General features: G+C 44.9%; 2 protein-coding genes across 2 annotated transcripts in view; both read right to left on the reverse strand.

Moving 5' to 3' along the window:
* LOC135919777 (zinc finger and BTB domain-containing protein 14-like) overlaps nt 1-21,869 on the reverse strand; it is a 115,159-nt gene that overhangs the window by 41,887 nt on the left and 51,403 nt on the right. The window lies entirely within an intron of this gene.
* On the reverse strand, nt 14,643-21,476 carry LOC135919790 (zinc finger protein 723-like). The gene is made up of 4 exons (XM_065453719.2): nt 21,280-21,476; nt 20,786-20,862; nt 18,241-18,367; nt 14,643-16,378 (listed from the first exon to the last, which is right to left on the reverse strand). Exons 1-4 carry the CDS (start codon nt 21,399-21,401, stop codon nt 15,700-15,702), a joined length of 1,005 nt encoding a protein of 334 aa, XP_065309791.1. The 5' UTR covers nt 21,402-21,476; the 3' UTR covers nt 14,643-15,699.

Here is a 21,869-nt window from a genome sequence, read left to right on the forward strand (position 1 = left end):
CTTGGTGTTGCTTTGGCCTTCATGCTTAAGTCAAGAGGCATGCATTCGTTGCTGCTTTCTTCAGCCATGGCTGATGTCTCGATGTCCTGTAACTGGCGTGTATTGTCGACTGCACGTTGTGGAATCCCCGCGCATGCGCGCTCAATGCCAAAAAAAAAAGAACGGAAACTAATAAAACTTTCGTCACTTCGGTGTTTCGAGAAAAATGATACCGCATATCTGGAAAAAAACGAGACGTTTGAGCCCGCCACTAGCTGTACCCTAATGCACAAATTTTGGAATGGCAGCAGAGGCGCCCCGATTACCCATGCTATCTATCTGCCAAATCATTTAATAAAGCTCGCATACTACGAAAAAAAGTACGGTTATCGGATATTATCGCCACTTTTCTTTCATACTGCTTTGAAAGTGGAGTGCGCATCTTGCTGGGAAGAAATTGTTGCTCGTGTAAGCGCTCGCAGAAACGCAGGAGGTATAGAAACTAAGGTAGCCCTAACTAGCGTATTATTACCAGATCTATGATGTTGGGCTGCTGAACACGGGGTCGCTGCATCGAATACGTGTCATGGCGGCCGCGTTTGGATGTGTGCGGGATGCGAAAACACCCGTGTACTTAGATTTAGGAGCACGTTAGGGAAGTCCAGGTTGTCTAAATTAGAAAGTAGTCTTGGCAGGTAAAACCCTTTAATTTTTTTATAACCAGAGGCAACGATTCCGCAATCTGATATGGCATTCTCTGGCTCGGTCGAAATGAAGCGGGTAGTTGTTCTCACCTGACGAGTGGCGCACGCTTTGTTCTGTTGCGCACAAATTCCAGTGCTGTTTTCGCTAACCGCTAGCAATGCAGAACTGCAACTGCTTCGCACTTGCCGCGGTTCTTCGCTAGCGAACACTCATGCGCCGTGCATAGTCGTATCTCAGTACTCAGTACTCGTACTCAGTACTCGTATCTCAGTCATTGGATACAGTTTATTGTGATTTCTCTACAGTCGTAAATTACGTTTCACGCCCAGCATGCCGAGTGGTTGCTGTCGTTAAACAAAATGCACTGTTTCCCACTCCGCACCTCGTAGATTTGTGTTTTACAAGCCTTAATCAAATATGGATGAAAAAGAACCAACTTCGAAACCTTTATAGCAGTTGCGAGTATGTAGCCACAACAGGGAAGTAGAGTCAGCTTTCCCTGTGCTCTGGCTAAGAGCTGATTCACGCTGCTGTTTTCGCCATCGTATGAAGTACAAGGAGGAGAGTTTCCGTAGCCTCCTGCTTCCATTTGTTCGTGAAAATGGTTGCGGTACGAAAGGTTCCGCCGCTGCAAACACGACTGCATACTGAGCAGAACTCGCAGAAAGCTAAAATGAAATATGGGGTTTTACGTGCCAAAACCCCTTGCTGATTATGAGGCGCGCCATTGTGGAGGACTCCGGAAATTTAGACCACCAGGGGTTCTTTAACGTGCACCTAAATACACGGTTGTTTTCGCAATTCGCCCCCTCCGAAATGCGGCCGTCGTGGCCAGGATTCGATCCCGCGACCTCAGCAGGCTAACACTACAGCCACTGAGCAACCACGGCGGGTCGCAGAAAGATATGGCGTCGATGGTTGGTGAGCTTGTTCTACATCGCGCAGGCCTCAGTGTGCTTTCTTTATTTGTTGTGGCTGTGCTAGTTGTTGTGGCTGTGCTAACCAGGCGACGTTAACCCGCTAGTAGCTCAGACAACGCTAATATACTGAAGTAAATTATGTGGGTTTTTGTTGCGTAAGCAAAGGTGAAAAGTCTCGCCAACGGGGTGATTCAGCGCAAGTGCAACATCAGTCTCCCAGAAGAGTAGCAGTCTACATACGCAATGCACTCAGTTCACAAAGAGAGCCCACAGATGCTCATTAGGTGACACATACAGAGTGCAGTAATTGATTTCTTCAAGAAAACAGACAGGTGAGCTAGTTAGTGGTGCATAACATCAGGCAAACCACATAAAGGCATGTAGGACAACAACAGAAGTGAAGCATTGTGTCTTCGTTCACTTCTGTTGTCCTACTTGCCTTTCTGCGTGTTGCCTCAAGTAATTTATTCCTTGCTACTAGCACATCTGATCAAGATCTGATCAAGAAACGCCACTGTATGAAAGCATCTAACCCTACAGCTAGAATAGGACTGGCAGAACTTTCGAAGTTAATCAACAAGCGTAAGACAGCTGCCATAAGGAAGTATAATATGGATAGAATTGAACATGCTCTCAGGAACGGAGGAAGCCTAAAAACAGTGAAGAAGAAACTAGGAATCGGCAAGAATCAGATGTATGCGTTAAGAGACAAAGCCGGCAATATCATTACTAATATGGATGAGATAGTTCAAGTGGCTGAGGAGTTCTATAGAGATTTATACAGTACCCGTAGCACTCACGACGATAATGGAAGGGAAAATAGTCTAGAGGAATTCGAAATCCCAAAGGTAACGCCGGAAGAAGTAAAGAAAGCCTTGGGAGATATGCAAAGGGGGAAGGCAGCTGGGGAGGATCAGGTAACAGCAGATTTGTTGAAGGATGCTGGACAGATTGTTCTAGGAAACTGGCCACCCTGTATACACAATCCCTCATAACCTCGAGCGTACCGGAGTCTTGGAAGAACGCTAACATAATCCTAATTCATAAGAAAGGAGACGCCAAAGACTTGAAAAATTATAGACCGATCAGCTTACTGTCCGTTGCCTAGAAACTATTTACTAAGGTAATCGCAAATAGAATCAGGAACACCTTAGACTTCTGTCAAGCAAAGGACCAGGCAGGATTCCGTAAAGGCTACTCAACAATAGATCATATTCCCACTATCAATCAGGTGATAGAGAAATGTGCGGTATATAACCAACCCTTATATATAGCTTTCATTGATTACGAGAAAGCGTTTGATTCTGTCGAAACCTCAGCAGTCATGGAGGTATTACGGAATCAGGGTGTAGACGAGCCGTATGTAAAAATACTGAAAGATATCTATAGCGGCTCTACAGCCACCGTAGTCCTCCATAAAGCAAGTAACAAAATCCCAATAAAGAAAGGCGTCAGGCAGGGAGATACGATCTCTACAATGCTATTCACAGTATGCGCACAGGAGGTATTCAGAGACCTGTACTGGGAAGAATTGGGGATAAAAGTTAATGGAGAGTACCTTAGCAACTTGCGATTCGCTGATGATATTGCCTTGCTTAGTAACTCAGGGGACCAATTGCAATGCACGCTCACTGACCTGGAGAGGCAAAGCAGAAGAGTGGGTCTAAAAATTGATCTGTAGTAAACTAAAGTAATGTTTAACAGTCTTGGAAGAGAACAGCAATTTACAGTAGGCAGTAAGGCACTGGAAGTCGTAAGGGAATACACCTACTTGGGGCAGGTAGTGACGGCGGATCCGGATCATGAGACGGAAATAATCAGGAGAATAAGAATGGGATGGGGTGCGTTTGGCAGGCATTCTCAGATGAACAGCAGGTTGCCATTATCCCTCAAGAGAAAAGTATATAATAACTGTGTCTTACCAGTACTCACCTACGTGGCAGAAACCTGGAGGCTTACGAAAAGAGTTCTACTCAAATTGAGGACGACGCAACGAGCTACGGAAAGAAGAATGAAAGGTGTAACGTAAGAGCAGATTGGGTCCGGGAACAAACGCGAGTTAATGACATCTTAGTTGAAATCAAGAAAGAGAAATGGGCATGGGCAGGACATGTAATGAGGAGGGAAGATAACCGATGGTCATTAGGGGTTACGGACTGGATCCCAAGGGAAGGGAAGCGTAGCAGGGGGCGGCAGAAAGTTAGGTTGGCGGATGAGATTAAGAAGTTTGCAGGGACGGCGCGGCCACAATTAGTACATGACCGGGGGTGTTGGAGAAATATGGGAGAGGCCTTTGCCCTGCAGTGGGCGTAACCAGGCTGCTGATGATGATGATGACTAGCACATACCTGTTATACTTCTGGCTTTTCATAGCTTTCGGAACCGACACACATGAGTGTGTGTAGCCTTCGTAGAGGAATATGTGCTCCAAAAGCTATACGGAAGGCCATTTATTTCCGCGTTTACTATATTCAATGCTTTCTAAATTAATCTGTCAATAAACAATATTATCAAGTGCTAGCATGGCTGGACAATGTTCACGTAGTTACGCAATTCCTAGAAGTAAATTTTTAACCTTTCGGACAACGAAGAACGAATGAAATCAACGATTGAAATTCTTTTTCCATATGACCAGAAATCAAACAAGTATAAACAAAGAAACATACATTTCCCCCCATTAAAACACCGTGCGTGTTTAAGCCACAGTGCTAGTGTACAGCCTTATGAAACACGCCTTGATGGTTTTAAATACTTGTTCTTTCCTTCAGGTAATAATATATGGAATGGCCTTCCGCACTACACTGTAACATCACAAAGTGTTAGCCAATTGTATACTCTACTAGAACTGTATTGCAGGCAACGGCATAATTAAGAATTGATCATGCTTACTGTTATTCTGCGTATACCAGTTCATCCTCCCTGTAAATTGTTTTGTATTGTATAGTAAATTGTGTGGTAATTGTATTTTCGGTGTTGAATTTATCTTTTTGTGTTTTTTTTCTTCTCCTGTAATGGCCCTCAAGTGAGGGCTCCAGTATTCCTACATAAAAATAAAAATAAAATAAAATAAAAACCTTATTCACGCAAGACTTTTCCCACTGTGTGCACTGACTAGCACATACTTTTATTTATAAAATATCTTAATCGAATAATGAAGGATAAGATTATTTCTACATGTTTGCCACAATGTTGATGCTTGATAAACGTGTTAAACACAGTTTATGGAAACCTAGATGAGAAAATTTATTCGTTATCAAGGAAAAACGCACTGCACCCAAAGTTGCCATTACGATGACCTGCCAGAGTCTGATAAAATATATAATGGGATAAACTTTCCCCAGCTTGCTCTACAGGCTGCCGCCATGCCAGGTACCGTATGACTGTTGTTTCTGATTGGGTAAAATTTTCCGTGCTTGGGTGTCGACAAAGTATGTCCAGTACTTTGTTGTGTTTTCTTCCAGTCTTGCTGCAATCTTCATTTCTCGAGGTCAAAGGTCTTTTGCGTCTATTGAATATTAAATATGGACCGATAACATTTAACACGAAAGCGTTAAGGGTGCCGTACATATGACAGAAAATCCGGTGTCGGCGTCCTGCGCCGGCGTCCCCAAGAGCTAAAATTATGGTATGGCATAGAGCATCGCACGCGCATTGCGAAGACGTGGGATTCCGCCCCACCTGCGGGAAGTCGTTTTTTTGAGCCACTTTCAATTTCATCAATTTATCATTTCTCTAATTCAAATAGTGCGCAAAATTCCTGGGAAAGATTCTGGGTGTGTGCGTATGTTTTTCTGCAACAGTTGCCATTCATTTCTTTCCCCCTTTTCTTTATTTTCCCAATATGCTGAAATATTCTGCTATCGGCATTGTATGAGACGCCAACAGCGGATTGCGTTTCCGAAGCTGAACATAAAAGTCCGGTGTACGCCATCCGCCAGTCATCAGCATTGAGAGGCGGACGCGTCTGGTTTGACCTCACCGGTCGATCATGCTGGCACTCCACTGCGAAATTTTCTCCACAATTTTGTTTCTCTTTAATTTCGAAGTGAGAAAACAGAAAATCAAAGAAATCAGATGCCAAAATAAAGCAGTTTAAGGCGAGCATCATCGCCTAATGCAGCAAGACTAGCCGACGGCACCCACATTTGTTTCAGTTGTGATTGCGACACGGGCTTCGTTGTTCGCGTTACATTTGGCACAGATAGTACAGCTGCAACTAAAACAATGTGAGACAACACAGATACCTTGCACTTGGATAAGAGGTTTGTCTTTAATTATTGACTAAGGTTCCGCCAAGGTACAGCTAAATCGTCGGTATATTCACGTTGCAGTGACGGTGAGGAACCCAGTAGTCCGAACCGGGAGTCACTAAACAAACTCCTTATTGAACGAAACTGTGCCCACAACACAAGTTTCACTTGGGCTGAATGATAGCACCGAGCATATACGTCGATCGATGGAAAACTAATCTGCGGCTCAAGCGAGTCGGATATCTATAAATATTTGTCCGAAGATTCCAGATGAATCGCATGCGATCAAGCGCTTTACAGTATGTGGAACACTATTATCTTCTCACATGAAATCTGATTACACAAGGTTCTACTCCAACATAGGCAGCAGACAAAATCAGTGAGGATGATCCAAAAGGTTCTGATACATGCAAGTGCGTCATGCGCGGAGCGATAACTTAAGACATCGCGCGGTGAAACGGGATCACCGGAAAAATTTGGTACACGCGTCAATCCGCCTACATTAAGATGCGTCGTGCCAGGGTTACTGATTATCCGAAACCCATTCACGCCCAACACACTCAACACTCAGTGAACTCCACGCAACACTCCTAAGGAATGCAACGCCATAAAGAGCAATCGCACCTTAGTCACCCACTTAATTGTGACTAACTATGTCCTGATTGCCGTTCACGCCAGTCCTTAGCGCGTTTCGCGCGAAAGTCCGGCAATCCTGGCCTATGGCAGCGCGCTAGCAAATATGGACGCTCTTACAAAGTTCTGTTGTCGCACGTATTTCCCAGTCCGATGTGCGTCAGCTCTTGGTCCCAGTTGGCGCTCCTGCCGAGTCGGCAAGCTATGTTGCCTTGGTATCGGCCGGCCAGCTCCTCCGTCTCGGACGTCAGCGTCCCGAACTATTTCGGTGTCCAAGCACTCCGGCCTCCTTGGCTAGGCCTAACGCCGGGTTCCGCCGCTACTTCTCCGAATGCTGACGAGATGCCCCGGGGACTATCGTACGTGTTGGTCCGCCTATGAAAGGGGATCCTTCCTGGAGTGCCCGGCACCACCGCGAGAGCCTAGAGCTGGTCCAAGGAGCCTCACTCCAACGTCGACGAGGTCGATGGCCGCACCCTGGATCACTAGCGCCCGAGGCGTGATGCCCCAGATATTGGAATATCGGTGTCGTTTCGGTGCTACAGACGCCGTCTATTTTGGTCAAAGGACCATTTATTGCTTTCGCATCAAAATGCGAGCAATCGTATGAAACTACTTATAACGTAACGACATGCGGAAAAGAGGCGAGTTGCTGCATTTAAGTAAATGATAATGGGATGGGGTCGTTTCTAAAGGAATGTAATAACATCCCACACACTTTGGGGAGAAACGTGGTTTGAGAATTGCTAAATCAATGGAAGAATAATAATTGTTTGATACATTGAAATAAGTGGCCTCTTTCTTATCTAATTAGCACCCACCCGAAGTTACAAGTACGTAGTACATGAGCCGATCTATCGCACGACACCGAGATTCCCGCTATAAATGGTGCATCAATGCATCTACCAACCATAAAAGTCAATGTTTAATGATATGGAATTATTGGGAAGGGAAGAAATTGCAACGAATTTATCAATTAGAATTACTCGCATATACACTGCCTCGAGGGGCATTTTAAGTTGTAGATGTTAAGTGACAGATTTGTCTACACAGTGAGCGTCCCACTAGCGAATGAGGTATCACCGTCTTCACGGTGCTTTCAGAAGATGACATTTCACCGGAGAAAGTTTGATTGCTCTGAGTTTAAATGCCTCTCCTGGACCCAAACACCTTAGGCTTACATTCAGATAATAGCTTTTGATAATCCATTAAGGTTACGAATAAGTTCTATTAATTTGAATACATTAGCCGTAACGACATAGTAGTACTAATAAAATAAAGTTGTTCCATGTACCGGGAGAAATTGCAGTTTGTGTTCACTCGCCTTTACCATGGCCGATATTCTTCTTTCTCCTTTTTTGCCGCGGTCAAGTGAACAATACTGAACACCTTCCTCTTATGGCCTTTCTTAATGAGATACTCTCTTTGACTTTCGGAGTGATGACTTCTGTTTACTTTTTTTTTTCTGGTTGCAGGTGACCGTGAATATGCAGCGTAGTCGCCAGTGAGGTTCACGCCTTTCAACGGGTTCTGCCAACACACTGGTCCTAGGGGTGGCCTTGGACAGCACCGGTGAGCTAGCCAGGCCACCTATGTGCGTGATGGTCATAGATTTGACATTGGAAGCAGGGTCTCGTGTTTGGAATGCAATACATCCCGCTTCTATTTTCCGCGGCAGAAAGCTAGACGCAAAAGGTCAGCATGAAATGCTTCGTGGGCAAGTCTGATTTTTTGTCAGGCCGGTTGTTGATTCACTGTGCATTAGTCGCCTACTGTTCTTTTCAGCCCTCGAGCAGCACAGTTTTGGTCGGATCAATAGGATTAGCCTCAGATATTGGTTCGAGCGCGCTGTTCATTGATAGGTAGAGTATCACGGTTATATCTCCCAACTGAACGAGACTGGTCGTCTTTCCATACTGCTGTTTTTCACGAACCTCGAGCAGGAGGTCCCCGCTGACCATTTTTACCACGTCATCTCCCACACCTATTGTGTCAGTCAAAGAATTGCGATCAACAAAAGGAGAAAGTGTTCTAGCTTGGTTTTCAGTTTGCTCGCAGCGTGTTACATGGGAACGGCTGCAAGCCTTTCGGTCGAGTGAAGGAGTTGGTGAGCCTCCATCGGTGCGTCTGCTTTTTTTGGAGGGAAACAATAAGGTAGCCATGGAAAAGATGGGGTTCTCATACAATTTTTTTTTAATAGCAATGGCAGCCTCTAAGCTAGGAGTGCAACTAGGGGACGCTGCAGGACTTATCATGCAACAAGGTATATGTGAGCCGTACTTTGGTACTGTAACTCGAATAATTATACCCAAGACTGGGCACTTTACAGAATGGTGAACTAAACAGCGTGAGTAATAGAGAAAAATTGGGAAGAGAGGATATCAGGGGAGAAAAAGGAAAGACTAAAAAATAAACAGCAATCGAACAGGACACTGAAACGTGACCACTGAATTTTTATGGACGGGTCCGGCCAGGGCATACGTGAGGCCCAAGACAAAAGCGCGTGATGCCTCCGTCGAGGGGCCTTAAAAAGCCTTGGTACACAGCACGGGCTCCACTGTCCTCAGCGGCTTTCTCCTGCACATGACTAAGTCGCGCATAATGAGGCGCCGAAGTGTGCACTACCCATGTCCTGGATTCTTTAGTGTCATGGCACACCAAACACCTGCTGACACATCAGCACTTGCGGCGTCGACTGTGTGGAAACGGCACCGTCGTGCACACAGTGGAAATGACAACCAAACGTGACGTTAAATTAATGAGGTACTTTTTCTTATTGTCGAGTAGCATCTAGATGCGACGACTGCGTGGCCGTTGGCGCTGCTCTTCATAATTCACGCTGTAAAATACGTCCTCAGCCAACGTTCCTACTTGTGGTCGCTATACATGATTCGCTGATGAACGAAACTGCACAGCTTCTGGCTCATTCTTTTTGCGCTTATGTGCATTTCGTACACATTCGAGATCGTTGCAGTTTTTATTTTTGGGCACCAGACAATGGTTTGCTACATGCCTTTTTATCATATTGGGCACAAATGGAAAGCACATGCCGGGGGGCAGAATCTTCCTTTCAGTTTAGGATTCGATTTACCTTACGGATTTCTCCTTTAAACAATCTTTTTATGGTGCTTTCTAATAACCAAGCTAGTGACGCCCCATGGCCAAGTACTGATTATTGCTCTAGTATTTTTAGTGCGTTGATTAGCCGAGAAACATGCACTTCCACGATCGCAGGCAGTACTACAAGATTAAGTGGGTGCCGCATAGTGCGGTATCCAGAAACATCGTTTATTTTTGTTGGCAACTTGGCTTGGATTCTAACCTATACAATTCTTTCGCACAAACGTCATTACGGTATGCCTTTGGGCAGAATTGTGTTGTATGTTACAGTCTTGTAATTTAAAACCGATAAAAATTCCTGAAACACATAACGATGGCCCTGCATCACGGCAACTCCCCGACTCCTACACGCAGCAATTCTCCGATTCGTCTTTCCGTGATTTGTCTATTCGGTATTCACACGACTTCTCGGGGCAATCTTGAAGTGGTCAGTTATGTATTCCCCTCAGTTAGGATTCACTGCATGACCTCGTATACATGTTATACTGACAACTATATCAACGAGTAGAGTACGTGTTCAGCACTGAAACAAAATTGTCCGTCAGTCCGCATACCATTCCGAGCTCTGCTGGTGCTCTTGCATTTTCCAGGATATACTGCAGTATGCCCGGTGGCATATGCGTAGCCATGTCCATTTTCCTGTAGAATTGGCGACCATCACAGAATCGCGGGCATGGTAAGCACGCATTCTACAGAGAAATGTCCTTTAACTGTGAAATTTGGCGTGAACGGTAGTCGGAACACGCTTCTTTTTCGTTGATCAATGTAATCAATACATTGATCAACGTTGATCAATAGTAACATAATGATTCGCAAATCCAAGGAAAAGTTCTTGTTTCCTGCTTTACTGAACATGCTTTCCAGATCTCAATGTGTAGTGCAACAAACTGAAGAAAGCCTAGTTACGCATCTCGTTGCCTTTCCGTCCGTGTCCCGTATTCTCCCTTGCAGTATTGCCCTAAACTATTGTGCTATTGGCATCAAATGAGAGACGAACAGTGGACAGCGCGTTCGAAGCATAACTGTAGGTATAGTGCGCGTCGTCGGCCAGTCACCACCTTCGACAGGTGCGCACACCCAGTAGCACCGCACTGCGCAATGACACTCGCACTATACTGCAATATTGTCGCTTCTCTTTTCTTTGACATTTGCTTTCTCGCATGGAAATAAAAGCGGACACGCACTCCGCCAGTCGCGTTTAATTTGGCGCCGGTAGTGCATCTGCGATCTGAGCACTGTGACTGAACGCAGATGCCTTCCAACTGGACGAGAAGTTTTTACGCGGAAGCGTACAAGTCCACTTGGTGAAATCAGCGAGGTCAAGTTGGAGGCTGCCGAGATGAAAGAGGGAACCGAGTGCAGATAGAGGAGGGTGCTTGCAGGCAGAGAGGAGGAGTGCGTGGTGGCGAGGGGAGGTACATGGAGGCGCGCTGGGTTCTGGGTTCGTATCCCCTGGCTGTTGCTCTGGGCTTTGTGTACGCTATGGGTGTATCTGTTCGTCTGTCGATCGAGAGGCAAGCGCCAAGCGAAAAGGTCGGAGCAGCAAAGGAAGCGATGGCAGGCCTAGCGTGAGTCGGCCGACCCCGTAGTGGTCGGCAGGTGTAGTGCACGAGCTAAAAAAGACAAGCAATAGTGGACGCTGGGCATGCAAATGAGAATACCCATGAACGAGCCAATCTGGTATGCCTGGCAAATCGTCGTAGTCCCTAGAAACTCCGCATAAACCAAATAAATTTACGCTATGATAATCGTTATTCCTCGATATTGTCACGTTGTAGAGAGGTTGAAGAACACAGTAGCAATAAGCGTGAATCAGGGGAACAACTCTTTATTGGGCAAACGTGTCCACAAAAGAAGTCACGCTAATGCAATGTGTCACCATTGGGCACATGTGTCGATTGTTGTAAAGCTGATTTGCGTCTCAACGGCATCGGCTATTTATACATGATTATTTGAAGATACCAGCGTAATCGCAAGTGCTCGTGAGCCTTCCAGAATGTTAAACACTATTCGCGTCACGCATGCAATTTAATGACAAAAGATCGCACTACAACAAAGGCGACTAATGCAATCAGTGAGGATGATCGAGAATGTTCTGATACATGTGAGCGCTTCATAGCTTTTCACTCAGTCAACGTCGGTGTGTTGGGGTCCAAGCCCAAACACGATCGCTGGTTTTGCTACTCCTCATATCTTCGTCGAAGGCTGTAGCTTCGGCTGTCCGTCCTTTGCTAGTACTTGACACGTAGGCAAGCACGTTACCGTGCTTCTTCGGCATGCTGCAGTAAGGTGACGACGTCGAGATTTTCTTCTGGGGTGACATGCGGTAACATTGCACGTCGGCGTTATCAGGTGACCTGCAGCTGCCTGGATTCGGAGGCTTTACGATGTAATCATAACTTCCCCCGACTGCACAGTGAACGATTCAAGACGGAGTAGTCGGCTCCTGCATCCATTAAAGCGGCGACTGTGTGAACATGGAAGAACACGTCGAGATTGCTAGTTATTATTGCTGTGTTAGTTATTCCGTGGCTTCGAATGAAGTCTCGATCGCATTGCGTTGCAGTTATGACACATCCTCTGTAGGGGGCATGTTTTTCATTCGGAGGCTTCTCGAAATTGCAGCGTGCCGTTGCTGCGTCGTGCATATTGCTACGTCGTGCAGTCTACCGAATACGGGTTCACGAAAATACTGCCCACGTATTGGGCCAGTGTGCTGTGGGCACAGCAATGAGAGGTGGTGCCGCGGCCAGGATGATCGGGAAAGTCGCCGCGCTCTCCTCCGAGTTGCTGTCAAGTTATCGGGAATTTAACGTGGTCACTCGCCTCGCTTTGGACGTAGAGATTTAGCGTGCGAAACATGCTAGTACCATCTCAAGGTATGGTTATCGACAGTACACGTGGCCGGCATTTCTGCTTTTGCAGCAGAGCGTACGGCGGTCGCGTGCACACCGTACTTGGGTCTTCCTCGGGGAGATGAGTAAGCTGGCGGGCGGCGGGGTTGGTAGCGGCAACTATCGACGCAATTAAAGAGTTCCAGCACACTAGTGTGCGCGCGGAGAGGGACGTCGAGCGCGGATTACAGTGACCTAAGTCATTACTTCCTGCTTGAGCTGCGAAGACCCAGGGACTCATAATGACTTCTGGATATGCCCTCAGAGGATGTCCACAATTAAGGCTATTTGAGGCAGCGCCGAACAAAACATCCTGTGCACTCATTCGCCTACAACGCCTCTGACGGGCTTTGGGAGCTTGTCGGAGTCTAGCGCCTGTATCTCCCTTCAGCGAAAGCACTAGGCGGCCATGTTGCCGAGCGAGCATTTCCAGTGTCTTGTCGATGTGTCTTTTGTCGGAAATTTTGCGACGGTCTTGGCCTGTTAACTAAACCGTCCGGCGTAAATGTCTTGCCTCAAACAGCGCAACAGGAAACACGCTTTATTCTCCAACATGTCTGGGTCGGCGTTCCCAAGAGATTGTTAATATCTTTCGGGATGGTCGTGATGTGCCCATCCGGTAGCCGCACACAAGTTTATACCATCGTTTTGACCGGCTCCTTACGCACGGCGCTCGTGAATGTTTGTAGGAAGCCCCTGCAAAACATCTCCCACGCCATTATGCCGCAGTCCCGTTTTTCAAACCACGTCCTGGCGGTGTGTTTTATTGAGAAATAGTCTTGACGCAGCTATTCGCATTTTCAATTGTTGTATGGGGCGATTTATGCTTCGGTTTCCAGCCAGCTTTCCGGATCTTAAACAATGATCTGTGGATGACCGTGGCTACATTGGCTTGCAGTGCGATCGTTGGTGGTGACAGAAGGACTGTCATTGCGACTGCTGATGGGGCCATTATTTTCCTGGTACTCTCGGCCAGACGAGCGTACTCGAGCGGTAGTCATAGGTTGTGGCAAACTCGCTGGCTGATGACAATGTTTACGCTGATTTCATGGCCTTCCGGGTGTATCCGGTCACAGGAAGCACCTTTACAAGATGCCACGTTGTAGCGACGGTGAACAATACAATAGCAAGAACCTTGTGTCACGCAACTAACTCTTTAATCAGGGAACGGGAAGGCACAAAACGAGTTACACTCGGGCAGAAAGATAGTTGCGAGTGTAGACATCAATGATCGAATAAGTGATTGACGGCTAACGTTTGTCGGATATTAATGCATGATTCGTTGAATATTGTAGTTTAATCGTTGGTGCTTGCAAGCCTTCAAGATTGCACATTTTATGCCTTGCATTTTGCAATCGCTCAGTTCAGCCCATGGGTGCGGCCGCGCAGCCACCATTGAGGGTATGAGCCATTGTTCATTGCTGCGCGTCTCATATGTGGGTCTATTCTCCTTTAAGTTTGCTATGTTTGTTATTAAGTTGCTTCTATTTTGATGCGTTGCATATTGCAATCACTCAGTTCAGCCCTTGGGCGCGGCCGCGCAGCCACCATTCATTGTTGCGCGTCTCATATGTGGGTCTATTCCCCTTTAAGTTTGCTATGTTTGTTATTAAGTTGCACCTATTTTATGTGTTGCATGTTGCAATCACTCACTTCAGCCCTTGGGTGCGGCCGCGCAGCCACCATTGAGGGTATGAGCCATTCTTCATTGCTGCGCGTTTCATATGTGGGTCTATTCTCTTTTAAGTTTGCTATGTTTGTTATTAAGTTGCTTCTATTTTTATGCGTTGCATATTGCAATCACTCAGTTCAGCCCTTGGGCGCGGCCGGGCAGCCACCACTGACCTTTAGCGCAACCACGTGACGTGACGTCACGACAGCCGGAGGAAAAGCCGGGACCAAAATCGCGCAATATGCAACACATTCTTGGCTTAACCAAGCTAAGCCTGGCCATTTTTATTCGTATTGCGCATGCAGTTATTACGAAAGGTTCGACTACAGCATAGAAAATAATGTATACTTGGTGAGAAAGATCGAGAAGGTTCTGATACACGCAGGCACGTCATGTGCTGAGGGGTAACCTAATATTTGTTAGCCGCTGAAAGGCGTTCACAGGAAAAATGTATACAAGGAAGCGTGTGTACATACATCAAAACTTACGTGTCATGTCAGACCTTTATTGCCGTTTTCGCAATAAAACTTTTGTCACGTCAAGCTAATAAGATTTTACAGCTGCAACTGAAGAGCAGACCGAGTCCAAACAGACGACATCCGAGTGAATAAAAAACTGTCCATTAAACTTCAGAAGTTCCACCACAATTAAACAAATAAAATTTTTCCTAGCTGGAGACCATGTCATATAGCGATGTGCCAAATTAGTTGAATTTAATACAGTCTCGCTGCCATCATGAGCTCATCTTATGGTATAGAACAAGCACTTGCGGTATGAGTACGCACGCCGAAGAATAGTCAGTGCATTGAACGAACTTTCAAGCAAATGGTTTTCATACGCCAACGATGCAGTTATGCATTGTCGTAAAAGCATCTGCAAGTGCTTTCTCTCGAAGGCAACTTCACTTTTGGACCTAGATTAATGGCAGAAATCACTTCTTAGTTGAATAGAAAACAGTACCTCCTTTCTTAAATGCTTCGTAAAGTGAGATATTTCATTCCGTTTACCCTGCAAAATCACTACGAATATGGGTAATTAAAGCTTGTTCGCCTGTACACTGTCGAAAAGCATGCACAAAAAGTTAATCTAACCAAATGGGGGTCAAGGATCCTTTGTGGACAGTGCAACGCTGTAGTTACAGAAAGCTGAATCTTGCCACCCATTAGGGTTTGTCTTGAAGTCAGTTTGATAAAGCAACGTTCACCAACTACATAGTTCATGTAACTGTGAGCGCTGACCAGGACCTGCAGTATTTTTCGACATTGAAGCACCCCAAATACTTCTGTCGATGAGGTTTTGTCGCACAATTTTGAAAAACCCGACGGCATGGTTCACATCTTGCATTCCATCTGGCACAACATGCCTATCACGTGCTTCTTGGTCAGCAAATCGACATCCGCACTGCGTACACTCATACGGTGTTTTATCCACGTGCTTTGTTCGGCGGTGACGAAGGAGATTTGAATTTTTATGAAAGGATTGATCGCAGATTTCGCAAACGAAAGCATTGTTTCCACATTGCGAGTCTACATGTCTCGTGAAACTATCTTTGTTTTTGAATGATTTATCACATATTTCGCATTTGTTTTTCTGTTGTTGGCATGCGTGCGCTTATGGTCGTCTAGATGATGAGACTGCCGGAAGTATTTATCACAAATATTGCATTTGTAGGGTCTTTCGTCTGTGTGCGTGCGCTTGTGATTATCTAGATGATTCCACTGCCGGAATGATTTATGACAGATTTTGCATTTGTAGGGTTTTTCGCCTGTGTGCGTGCGCTTGTGATCATCTAGATGATTAGACTGCCGGAAGGATTTCTCACAGATAGTGCATTTGTAGGGTCTTTCGTCTGTGTGCGTGCGCTTATGGTTATCTAGATGATCAGACCGCCGGAATGATTTATCACAGATTTTACATTTGTAGGGTCTTTCGCCTGTGTGCGTGCGCTTATGGTTATCTAGATGAGCAGACTGCCGGAAGGATTTACCACAGGTTTCGCATTTGTGTTTCTTGTCAGTACGGTTGCGGCAATGTTCTACAAACTTAGACATCTTCCCAGAGGATTGATCACATGCTTTGCAAATGGGCGCTCTGTCATCCTTGTGTTCCTTGGCGTGCCCGTGTAAGGCATCCGGTCTACTGCAAACATTGCCACAGACCCTGCAAAATTCTCGCTGTTCCCTTTCTCCGGTTCCGGGAGCATTCCTGCAAGGACACGGAAAAAGGAGCTCAAAACGGCTGACTCTTGTTACGAGAAGACAAAAACACATATTGCCAATAGAGAAGTTGACAAACAATCGTGCGGTAAGAATAAGGTGACTTTCTGAACCTTAGCACTGACTTGATGCATTTATTCTTGGCGCTTGATGAGGGCTAAAGATTGGCGTAAATTTACCAATACTGCGTTTGATGGTCACTGGGGCTAAACTCCAAAATAAAAAAGACCCGCACCCCTCTCACATAATGTATACATAATGTAGAAACTAATGCGAGGTTTTGATATTTCTTGCTACCCGAACGAAAAAGAAATGCCTAGTTAGATGAGGAACTTAGCCGATCGATCTAAACATGATATTTTTGTCTCACTAAACTGGAGGTGATTTTTTTAGGGGATAGGAATTAACCACTTGAGGCAATCGTTTTAAGAAATGTAAATGGTGTAAAGGCGAACTATTCGCTTTATTTCTTACAAGTGTAGGTGGAGTGACTCCCCATCGGACATATGGATTAACTCAAGTCGCTCATATCAAATACAGTGAAACACTACCGGGTTCAAGTTTTCCTGCAGTGTTTGTATGAAGTCATTTAATATTTGACTCGCATTCCAACTGCATACCATTCCTGCTGAAGGCATCGTGAGAACGACACACACGTAATATTTCCCGCTATACGTGGCAAGCACATATACGTCAAATACTTCACTGTTTTCATGTACAATGGATGAAATATGCTACCGAAGAAGTTAGTATTCTCTTTTGCTTTTCTCGGTAAGGTAATGAACGCTGCATGCATTGAGTTAAGGCATTGCTGGTGAGACATCTTTTAAGACGTTTAGCGAAGAAAAGTACAACGGGCAGTAGAGCAAAGACAGCGCGTATGGCGTATGTTTTAAGTACAGCTGCTAGTTTGAAATGACTCTTTTAAGCACTAGGTGAACATTGATCGCTATGTTCGGGGTAATGTGCTTTTTACTTGTATAATTTTAATAATTATTGTAGCAGTTGTATACATGACTCATGGAATGTCATCTTTTGGTTCGAGTCGTGTGGTGTTGCCTTGGGCGTCGTTTCTAATCATGCAGGCTTGGCCGGCATCAAGACCCCATTATCTAATGAAGAAATTAGAACTATCAAACTATCAAGTTTCGTTTGATAGAGCCAGTTAAATCCGGCCAAATTATCCATGAAACTTTTATTCAGGCTTGCAAGTGGGAAAACTTATGAAATCATCAAGTATAAAAACAATTGAAGCTGAGAACTTACAAAGCAAACTAGATGAAAAAAATATATATCGCAGTTCTATTAGGTGTATTTCTTGGGGGATCCTAAGCGGACAACTGTCTTTGTATTTATTTGCAATTTGCTTCAAATCAATACAGTGTGTTCGGATACGGACGAATGATCTACCCACAAAACAGAAAAATTTAGAGCACTGTGTAATAGATAAATTCTGAGCGCTTTATATGTGTTATTTGGTGCCCTTCATTAAGTCTTGCCGTCGGTTTCATGGAGTTATAAAGATCTTTTTTGTTACTTGAGTTTCTCAACATTTTCTTCAGTATTTGACAAATCTAAAATGCAATTGTTCAGTTAAGATGTTATCACATTCGCTTAAGTGCACAAGCTTCAATGCACAAGCTTGCACAATGCACAATGCACAAGCATTGCACAATGCACAATGCACAAGTGCACAAGCTTTAAACTGCTGATGCAGTACCTGTTTCAGCCATCAGGGCTAGCCTTCCTAAGGAGGAATTAGCGAATGGAGGCATCGCTGTTATACCGGGTAACCATCCCTGTCGTCTCCAAGTTGCCGTTTAAATTGAACTTTTCCAAATGGGAACTTACGTGGCGCCGTCTTCAAAAGTTGCTGATGCTTCCTCTGCGCCAGCGCGACTTGTGTTGGGCATTGCTTTATCGATGCTCCTGATGGAGCCTCGGGTCTGGAAACTTGTGCGGCCATTGTCAGTGGCACCTGTATGACATGAAAATATAGTGTACTATTTCATTTGGCGTTGTTTAAAGGCAATTCGTGGGAAATGGATATTTCATACCTAATGTGCAAGGCACGAAGATTTTAGTGGTAGGGAAACTTCACTGCTGTGCTTCCGTACGCGGTGCTTTTTCTTTCTGCAACTGTGTCTTGAATGCATGCAAGAACTTCGCGGCAATGTGTAAGCTGAGCACGATGAAGATTGTGCAGTGTTGGATTCTTGTGAAGATTATCACGTTTTGTCGAAAACCTCGGGCGGAACATTGTGCACGACAGTGCTCGAAGTGGAAACCACATGTCGGTATCTTGTGCGTGAAACCCTTGATCCAATATATTAGCAGTGTTATCCAGTAATAAGCACATCCGACGACTCACGAAGTTCTTGCTTATTATTCATCTATTACGAGCAGCAGGCACAGCCCGTCTGAGACGATGAGAATGAAAAAGTTAGAGGAAGCATTCCTATCGAGGGATCTAAAAATTTTTTTTGACGCATACTCTTAATTCATTCACCTTCTATGACGCAGGTGCGTCATCGAAATATGTACTCGCCTTTCAGAAAGTGGTTATGCGAACCGCTTTTGTTGAGGCTTGAAGGTGAAGTACATAAGCACCGGTTGTAAGCAGTGCAGGTTTACCAGCTCATTACGAGCACTAAAACGGCTGTCCTCGACAATGTTCCTGTGTAGGTCATCAATAGACTAAAGAACAACTTTCAAAAACATAGCTCAATGCGCATATGTAAGAGTCATATTGCATGAAGTACACTAGCTTGGAAATAAATGCGGAAGCGTTAATTCACGGGGCAATATATCACTAAACTATGCAACGGAAAGCCTCGAAGGACGTGAAAAGTTTGGACTGTATGGATAGCACTGCAAGTATTGTAGCTAGGTGCACGTATTTTCTATAGCGGCGCAGCAATTGCGTGAAACTGAAAGGAACACGCGAGACATAAAAGGCGGAACTTACGGCAGAACCCTCTCTGGATGAACATCTACGCTACTGCAATAAGCATTGAAACTGCAGCTACACGTCGTATTTTTGGATGCACCTTTATTTACAATATGAAAGGGGGGGGGTGAGTTGGCTAAGAATGTTTATGGAATTATTACACCCACTTGCATTCGTGTCTATGCCTTCGTACGGTGAAGAGAACATTAAACGCGGATTCCCAACCACCGGAACTAAAGATTCTAGTTACATCTTTGACATCGAATGAACTACAGTGTCGTAGAATAGGCAAAACTTAAAGAACTAATTTTTATTGTCTGCCATTCTCAACTTTATTAGTCGCACCACTGAAGTCGCACCATTTGTCATGCCTGAGAAAGAGGTTACGCAGATACTGGCTGTACGAATAATGGATGACGTATCTAAGGAAAGCCAATCACCTTACAAAAAAGTACATTCAATTTGGAAGACCGGTGTTTCAGCATGGCGTAGATTTTCTTCTTAACAAAGCTTTACAATTTTGAAGTAGAGGCCCACTGATTGTAAATAGTTCGGTAAAGTGATTGTTGCTCTGTCAATACGAATAGTGTTTATTCTTCGGGTGCCCATAGCTCGGATATTTGGTAAAAATGTATTGCGACAGAGTGCAAACAACTGCCCAACAATTTTCTATCTTATCGCGTTGCATTTTCATTACATATTTAGTATTGTTTACGCTGCGGCTATGGCTTGCTTTGTATGAAAGAACGAAGAGCTTCAAGATAAGCTGTTTTGGGGCGCCCCAAATTGTACGCTGGAACGTGTACATTCGGCCGCAGCAGCATATGTCTGCAGCTCGTAACGTGCTATTCATGAGCAATTTTCACACTCTGCCTAAAAAGTACCAGCACTGTTAAAACATTTGAAACGCCTAAATAATTGCACATCACCCATGGCATTCGGATCAAAGCACTTGCTTTGTAAACTTGCTTTGATCTTTAAACTGTAAACAATGTTTCCCTTAAACTGATCAAAGCACTTGGTTTGATCAGTTTAAGGGAAACATTGGGTGGATGTTAGTAGGTGAAACCCACCGACATTCTGCTTGGCAAATAAAATTGTAGACCGACGAGTGATGCGATGATTCCATTTACGAGTCAATTAATCACTGCATGGAATGTACAGTCTCGGCTTCTGCCCTTATCTAGGAGCGTGCTTTATCGGCGCCCCGATACAAGAACACATTCATTCAAAAACTTCTATGGCACAGGTTATGTATGAATTTGGATGTATTCAAATGAGCGCACACTTCTTACTAAGGACAGTTATCAACTGGTTCATGCGGAAACCGTCTCGGCCGCGCTGGTAAAATGCATCTTTATACGCAATAAATGTACCGCTACCATTGTAACCGTAAGGGCTATTCGCCATATTTGAGGGAAAGGCGAGTGACAATCGCTTACGTACCGTCGACGTTGCATGCCTCGTTGGTCGTGGGCGTGTGCTGCGTGTTCCCTGGGTAGCGCAAGGCGTCTTCGGAAATCCTACAATTAATAAAAAATTCGTCAGACAGTTACTAGATTTGATAATAAAAAAAGAGGTGAAATTATGTTTAATTTGTACCCGAGACTTCAAGCTATAGCACCCCATCGCGTGGGTGGAGTACAAGACTTATGCATCAATGAACCGTATTTCCTTCTTTAAGTATACTTTCGCTTCATGTTCTGAAATATATTATCCTGAGCGCTAAGGAGCTTACTTTGCGCTAAACGTGGCAATATTTTCGCACCACCTTTTCGTCGGCCCGTCTTTAAGAATGCCTTCGATTTCAAAGCTCAAGCTGACTTTAAAAAAGACCCCTTTTAGGTGGGAACAAATGTACAGATGTTAAAGCCTATTGTATGGGTCGTGTCTAAGGGTAACAGTATTCAATGAAAAAATTGACAAGTGGTAAAGCTCACGTTCCGTAGGCCCCCAAAGTAGATGAAGTGCGCTGGGTACCGTCACTGCTTGTATTTAGGGTTGCTTTGTCCTTAATGCTTAAGTCCAGAGGCGTGTATTCGTTGCTGCTTTCTTCAGCCATGCCTGATGTTTCGGTGTCCTGTAACTGGCGTGTATTGTCGACTGCGCCTTGTTAAATCACCGCGCTTGCGCACTGAATGCCAAGAAAGAGTGGAAACTAATAAATCTTTTGTCACTTCGGGCTTTCGGATAAAACGATAGCGCATATCTGAAAAAAATCAGATGTTTGAGTCCGCCACTAGCATGAAGCTAATGCACAAATTTTCGAACGCCAGCAGAGGCGTGCAGATTACCCGTGCTATCTCTCCGCCAAATCACCTAAATAAACTAAACCACCCGTACTAGGAAATAATGTGCATTTACCTGATGATATCGCTACTTTTCTTTCATGTTCCTCGCAAAGTGAAGGGCACATCTTGCTGGGAAAAAAATTGTTGCTCGTGGAAGCGCAGGAGGTATACAAACTTCAACTGCTTCATGAAAAGGGCTGCTGTACAAAAGTTTCCGCCACTGCAAACAATCGTGTTGC

The sequence above is a fragment of the Dermacentor albipictus genome, chromosome 9 (assembly GCF_038994185.2).
Source record: "Dermacentor albipictus isolate Rhodes 1998 colony chromosome 9, USDA_Dalb.pri_finalv2, whole genome shotgun sequence".
In the NCBI taxonomy this organism is placed as follows: Eukaryota; Metazoa; Arthropoda; class Arachnida; order Ixodida; family Ixodidae; genus Dermacentor; species Dermacentor albipictus.